This window comes from Aphis gossypii, chromosome 2 (assembly GCF_020184175.1).
Source record: "Aphis gossypii isolate Hap1 chromosome 2, ASM2018417v2, whole genome shotgun sequence".
Lineage (NCBI taxonomy): Eukaryota > Metazoa > Arthropoda > Insecta > Hemiptera > Aphididae > Aphis > Aphis gossypii.
This window is the reverse complement of record NC_065531.1, coordinates 16,112,845-16,120,591: the sequence shown is the minus strand read 5'-3', so window position 1 is coordinate 16,120,591 and position 7,747 is coordinate 16,112,845. Positions and strand designations below refer to the sequence as shown.

Below are 7,747 nucleotides of genomic sequence, written 5' to 3'. Positions count from 1 at the left end.
CAGATAGTTTTGGCGGAATCAATAATTCCCCCAATATTTTCGATAAAAATTATATCAACAGTAAATAACCCCTCAACACCTAAACATGTACAACAAAGCGGGGATAATCATTCACCACCTACCTTTTTTTTAATTCGTTCGTTATTTCTTTAGTCTTTATCTTTATTACCGATTATTAGTTAAAGCCTATCGGTGATTTCGTTTATTCGATCACAGGATAGATGGAATTCATATTTTCATGCATTCCATTTCAATTACTGTAATATTCCGTGGTAATACTTTGGAGTTTCAGACTCTTATCATTTTTGTGATAAGCACTTATCACTCGGATTTTTATGCGCGCCCGTATGATAAAGTTATCGTATATTGTTACCGCACAGTTGGTATCCAGTAAAAGTGTAACTGCGGTCACGGTCCACCGCTAGTACTCCTTGGTGGTGTTTTCAGTGTGTGTTTTGTTGACAATTTTTCGTGATTATAACAATTGTTGATAAATCTAATATGTAACTGTTAAAAAAGAAAATATCGCAGTCGTCTTAAACTTTCCCTCAACACATCCGACGGATACTTCGCCGCCGTCCGATGGCGTCATCGCAAGACGCTTGGTACCTGTCGCTGCTGGGGCTGGCAGAAAACTTCCGGACGTCAAATCGCATCAAGATGTGCATCCAGTGCTTACAGGCAGTGTTCAGTTTCAAACCTCCGCCAAGGGTCGAAGCCCGGACCCATCTGCAGCTGGGCAACATACTTCTCCAGTACACGAAGAACACGGACCTGGCTCGGACGCACCTCGAACAAGCGGTAATTCCGCTGCCGATCGGACATCGTCCCACCCCCCCACCCTTCGGGCCGACGACATACTTTATTCGATTTTTGCCTGTCTATAGTGGTTGCTGTCGCAGTCCATCAACGCGTTCGACGACGTCAAATTCGAGGCAGCCAGTGTCGTGGCCGAACTCTACCAGCAACAGAACCAATCGAATCTAGCCAAGCCCATTCTGCGGAAAGCCGTCGAACTGTCACAGCACAACATCTACTGGCACTGTAGACTTATATTTCAATTAGCCGTGAGTAAAAGCGCTCATGGCTGCCTCCGCAAATGCATATGAGACTTAACTGTTAACAGTTTTTTTATTGTTTATTTTTGTTATTGTTTTTTTAGCAAATACATGCAGTAGAAAAAGATTACGAATTGGCCAGCAGCTTACTTGGTGTTGGCGTCGATTATGCTCACATATCGTCAGCAGCTTATACCCGAGTACTTTTTCTACTTAGTAGATGCATGGTATGAGTTTTTTTTTGTTTAGCAGTTGTATATTGAAAATTGATGATCTGATTTTTAAAATTTTTTCTCCTTGTAACCAGTTACTGCTTATCGACAAAAAAATCACAGAAGTTTCTCCATTATTGACCCAAGCGGGATATTTAGTTGATAACTGGCAAGCTAGCCAATATCAAAAAGAATATTTAAAAGTTTTCTTTTTAGTGTTACAAGTAATGATTTTAATTTTATTAAACCTCTTTTGTGTAAGTACTTTTCATCTTAATCATTATTTTAAAGGTGTGTCATTATTTGATGGCTGGACAAGTAAAGAGTGTCAAACCATGTTTAAAACAATTACAACAAAGTATTCTGACAATCATGCAGCCTACTTGGCCCTCCGATGAAGGTTACTATTGACAATTTAATTAAATCCTTGTCTTTCTTCTTTAACTATTTACTCTTTTTTTTAAATTTATTTATTTTTAACTTAAAAATATTAAATTATAACAAAGTGTTTAATTACTTAAATAAATAAAGTTCTACTTATTTTATCTTGTTTAAAAGATAGCGTATGTTAAAAAACATGAAATTATTCAAATTTTATCCTATGGGACTAGTTTAAAATTTATCAGTAAAAACTAAATTCATCAAATTAAAAGCTTACTTTTTAAATGTTATAATAAATATAATACTTAAATCTACTTCATAATTCATTGTAATATACATCAGTGTATAATATATATTTGGTAATATAAGTAGTACATATATATATATTTAAATAAACTCCAATTTTTCTAATGTATAATATCTGTAGATAAAGTATAGCAATCACCCCTAGTTAATTTATTAATCTAAAAAAAGTTTACGAAGAATTAGTTAAGTTATTTTGCTTTAAAAACTATTTTATTAGTCAACTTTGTTCTTTTAAGTAGTTTTCTGTTCTCATTGTACTAAATTACAAACTCTAATCAAACTATATTAAACTCAAATAATACTTACATTCTTAAAAGTAAAATTCCAAATAAGATAACTTCATTCTTATATTGTAAAATAAAAATATTAATGTTGATTTTATAATTAAAAAAAAAAAAAAAATGTTGCAGTTGTTTGTGGATCTAACATGGGTGATATGTTCATATGGATGCCTAAAGAACAATTATATGTTGTAGTCTATTTAGTGACTGTAATGCATAGTATGCAGGCAGGGTACATGGACAAAGCACAAAAATACACTGATAAAGCTTTGGCTCAGATTGAAAAACTAAAAGGTAATTTTTGAGTTAAAAAAAATATATATTTATATTATTAATCAATAATTGTACTGCTTACATTCATAACAGCTGGTGACAACAAAACACCAATATTGTCAGTCTTCCAATTAATGTTACTTGAAAATATGGTTATGTGTCGACTAGTAACAGGAAATAAATCACAAGCATTACGTGAGATGTCTCAAGTCTGTAGTATTTGTCAGAGACATCCACGACTTTTAAACTCTCATCGTCCTCAACTTCATATGCTTATCGGCCTATATGCAATGAGTATGAATTGTATGGATGCTGCTGAAATGCAATTTACTACTTCTTTAAGGGTAGGTGTACTTTTTAGTAAAACATTTTATACAATACAATAATATAACATAATGAATGCAGTACATTTTTCTGCCACTGTCACAATATTTCACATGAAATAGTCGCATAAATTAAAATATCTAATATTTTTTTACTTAACATATTATATTCATAAAATTAAATTAATGATTATGAACAACAGATACTTCTTATCACCCATTCTCAATTTAATATTGTTTTTAAATATTTAAAATAAATATCTATTTTATTTTATATTTGTTCCAAAATGAGATTGAAAATTAAGCCAAAAGTAATTGGACTTTCATATAGTTGTACTCAAGATCCAATACAATCTAATATTAATTATTGAAACTTTAGTATTTAATGCTTATAAGTTTATAACAAGTCATTACAGTGGTTTTTTTCCAAGCATAAATTATATCCAATTTCAATAATTTTATTTTTCGTATCCAATGGTAACCCAATACAAACAAAAATATTTGTTTTTCGTGAGCTAACAAATGCGGCTACATATGAGTTGATTCTTAGGTCATTAAAAGGTATGTACGAGTTTATTCCCTGATCATGTTCTTTTTAGATTTTTCATATTTTGAAAATCATTCACTTTTTATTTATTGTAAAATTCTATATTTATTATTAATTAAAAAATTTAGTAGACAAAAATTATTAAAATTATTTAATGATTAGGTAAACAATTATTATTAAAAACATTTGGTAATTTGAAGTAAAAATGTATAACACATTTTTAAACATTGGTATCTGGTAATGAGATTTAGCAATATACCATGACATAACTTCTCTCAAAAATTTGTTTTCTTGGTTTTTCTTTGATTTTCTAGTCCCATTGCTAAAGCATTTTATATATGTTTCTAACTACACTTATAACAATAGGAAATCAACTCTTAATGACCTTTTAATCAACTCGTACATACCTAATAATGACTTGGGAATCAACTAATATATAAAATAGATCTTGGGAATCAACTCACATATTAGGAAAAATCCTTGTGTGATTCTTATTAAAAATGCAAAATAAAAAAAATTGGCTTCGAGGTAAATATCTTTGAATACAGAATAATGTACCAAATTCTGAACTTTTCCAGAATTTGTTATACACACACAAACATTACTTCTAATTAATAATATAGGCAAAACAAATAAAAGTAAAATAAAACATGTCTTGTATAAAAATATAATATAAATCTTATTTTACAGTTGTCACAAGAACGGGAATTGTGGACATTTGCAAACCTTAACTTAGCAATTGTATACTTAAGAGGTAAAAGAGATGTTGAACTAAATGCTCTTTTAGACCGTATAAATCCAGAAACTCTAACATCGCATTCGCATAGTCTCAGAGCTGCTGCATACTATGTTCAAGGTTTGCAATCATTTTTCCAAGCCCGCTATAATGAAGCAAAGTGAGTAAACCATTTAAACTCAAAACCAAATCTCCAAATATTATACTAGAAATAGCAATAGTTAACTAATATTTAATTTGAATTAAAATTTTAAAAATGTATTGTTCATATGAGTTATTAATGGCAAGCTTCTTTTTTTATCATATTCAATTAGTTACAATCTGTACTCATAACTCTTTGTTGATTAAAATCATTTTTAATTCCCATTCAAGAACTAAGTAATTAATGATTTCTTTTAAGTGTAAAATAATAATAATATAATATTGAATATCAATAAATATAAACAAGTGTTCAATAAAAATATTTATTAATTATTATTAACACTTTTTCTTAACTGATAAATGATAAATGTTATACATAAAACTCAATATGAAGTATTTCCTCTAATTTTCACTTTAATTCAAATGTTTGTGAATTGAAATGTATTAAAGCATGTATGTGTGTGTATATATGTATTCAAAATGTATTTAATATTTTATTGTTTAATATTGTTATCTAGGAGATACTTAAGAGAAACATTAAAAATGGCTAATGCAGAAGATTTAAACCGTCTGACGAGTTGTTCCTTAGTTTTGCTTGGCCATATATTTTTATCATTAGGCAATAGTAGAGAAAGTATGAATATGGTCACACCTGCTATGCAATTAGCTAGTAAAATTCCTGATGTCCACGTACAGCTATGGGCTTCAGCTATTCTTAAAGGTATTTTATCATTAAACATTTTTATATTTTAGTATTATTTTTATTTTTTTTTAATGTAATAATTTGAGTATTTCTAATTTTTTACAAATATGTTTAGATTTATATAGAATGTGCAATGATCCAGTTAGAGAAAATGAAGCACTGCAGATGCATTCAAACTTTTCACAAACATTACTTAAAGACCATTTTCAATCATCCGAAATGCCTGAACACGCCCTTATATCATGGACAGATGGACAATTTCCAATTCAATTGAAACCATTTGTATCACCACCTCAACATCATCATCATCTTCATTTACAACAACAACAACAACTACATATGCAACAACAAATGCATCTTCAACAGCAAAGTTTACATATGCAACAACAACACATGCAAATGCAATCTAAACAGCAAAATCCTGCAGCTCTTGGACTCCCTTCTTAGCACCTGCCATATACTATGCGATCAAAGCACAAACATTGTGCCATTGACATGTCTTCAAAAATGTCATTATAAAGGTATGTTAGTTAAATTTGTAATTATGCACACAAATGTTTTGTATTGTGTAAATAGCTTGAATGTGAAAATCTTATATAAAGGACCTTTATACTTAGAAATTATATTTTCGGTATATATGATTCATTAGTTTTAAGAATATTATATCAATGTATTTTTTTATTATTATTTATTAAATTAAAATGTTATACAGTAAGTGCACTGTACAGTATTCACGAGTACATTGAATAGAAAACAATTCCTTTCAAAATATTAATTCTAATAGTTAAACGAGTAACAGTATTTTTGTTTGATACCTATAATCCTTATATTACAAATAAAAACCGTGAAAGTTCATGCATCCTATAATTAATTTTTTTAATTATTTTTTTGTTTTGTGTAATTAGAGTTTTTTAATGTATTTTAAGGTTTTTAAAATAATTATTTGTGTATATATTATGTATATTTTTTTTTTTTTGGTAAAAGTGATTTTTGTCAAATGAATTTATATTGAAACCAAAATGTCGACAATGGTATTATACCCTATTATTTAAGTTTTAACTCAACTTCTGAGCTAAACTTTTAATAATCTTTCTTCCTGTAAGATAAACAGGTTGAAATATCTCATATTAATCACTGAGCAACGCTGGCTATACTAAATTATTAAGATGTCTGCTTACTATTACCATATATATATATATATATAATTTATAAATTTTAATACTTGTTATTATTATTTTTTATATTTATTATTCATTTAATTTCTTTTTTATTCAATGAACGTGTGTACATATATTATTTATTATAAAGTCAATAAAGCTTTAAGTTCATATAATTTGAAATCTAATGTTTGTATCTGTTTATGAAAATATTATGTATACATTAATTTTTTCACTGACAATACTAATGGAACCTATAAAACATCACCGTCAATACTTTTCAGCTATCATACAAATTTGTATGTTGATCGTACACTTTAACTCACCTAACTATTGCCTACTCTATTCGGAATATGAACAGGCTTCGGCGGCCTCCGGTTTACATCGGTGGCGGTCAGATGCTTCTTCCGCCAACGTTGGCGCACGAGGCAAAGTTTTGGAACAAAGCCACGTCCATGCACACAAGTCGGCCGCCGAAGCCTGTTCTTATTCCCGATAGTGTATAATAGTGACTATCATTGGACGTATAATAATATAATATTGAAACTTAGGTACTATAAAAATCAATTTCAAAACGTAGGTTCCTATATTTCCTATACGACTTATACGTACAAATATCACTGGTGTTTAATTTGAAAATGAATTAAAATTATTATATATGTATCGCATTATAGTTAATCACGAGTAGGTATAATATATTATATCATACGGTGACAGGAATTACAGGTTATAACACTAAACAACGGTGCATACGAGTTGCTTCCTTTATATAATTAAAATTTTGAGGATATATTAACACCTATTTTAATATACCTAACCGTGCATTATTTCAAAATGTTGATTTTAAAGCATTGAAATCGGTAAAAATAATTTTTTTTTTTATTACTGGTTACTATTGGTTTTTAATGAAAATTAGTTGTAATATTAAATAAGTGATGAATGTGCTAACACATAATAAGTCAGGTCATTATACCAACTATATAAAAACCACGAGATGACATAGGTACCTATTATATTGTATCTTATCCACCGTAGTAAAAAATAAAATTGATTTCACTTTGAAACTTAAGGGTTAGAAATTATCAACTTATGTACTGTATACAAATATAATATAAATTACGTATATAGTCAATAATATAACCTGACTGATAAACATATAGAGCCTGAATAATGATAGATCGAGGCTCGTAATTTACACGGTACGTACATTCGTACCACAAATTTAGTGTGCAATAGAAAGCATTTTACAAAAGTAGTGCTTGCACAATTTTTTTGAGATTCAAAATGGTCAATGAAAATGTCTAAAAGTTATGAACACCGTTAAACCGAATATTAAATAACAAATTGAACAAAGTTTGAATCATATTATAGAATTTTCATTTTTAACGGACAGCAAAGTGTACTACCTGACATATTATAATATATTAAAATAATTGTTTAAAGAGTATAGTTAAGCAATCGCCCACGACTCACCTTAGAATGTGTACATAGAATCGATGATGAATCACTACGTATATGAGTTGTGACAACGGTTCGGTGCTTTGGACAGTCCTGTGAGGTTTGAAGTATAGATCATTACTTTCGGACTATGACTGACGTAGTGACGTGCTTAATCTTAAGACTCGAGTA

The 7,747-nt window shown here is 29.2% G+C and overlaps 1 protein-coding gene across 1 annotated transcript; it reads left to right on the top strand.

The window, feature by feature from the left end:
- The first annotated feature begins 480 nt into the window (after nucleotides 1-480).
- On the top strand, nucleotides 481-6,301 carry LOC114130953 (MAU2 chromatid cohesion factor homolog). Its single transcript, XM_027996055.2, has 10 exons — nucleotides 481-801; nucleotides 888-1,067; nucleotides 1,163-1,285; nucleotides 1,366-1,494; nucleotides 1,562-1,670; nucleotides 2,368-2,532; nucleotides 2,605-2,855; nucleotides 4,072-4,277; nucleotides 4,777-4,979; nucleotides 5,077-6,301. The coding sequence occupies exons 1-10, from the start codon at nucleotides 583-585 to the stop codon at nucleotides 5,406-5,408; spliced, it is 1,917 nt and encodes a 638-aa protein (XP_027851856.2). The 5' UTR covers nucleotides 481-582; the 3' UTR covers nucleotides 5,409-6,301.
- Nucleotides 6,302-7,747: the final 1,446 nt, after the last annotated feature.

Coding starts and splice junctions, on each gene's coding strand:
- LOC114130953 (XM_027996055.2), top strand. CDS start 583: ATGGCGTCATCGCAAGACGCTTGGTACCTGTCGCTGCTGGGGCTGGCA. Junction 802..887: donor GGACGCACCTCGAACAAGCG/GTAATTCCGCTG, acceptor GCCTGTCTATAG/TGGTTGCTGTCGCAGTCCAT. Junction 1,495..1,561: donor TTTTCTTTTTAGTGTTACAA/GTAATGATTTTA, acceptor ATTATTTTAAAG/GTGTGTCATTATTTGATGGC.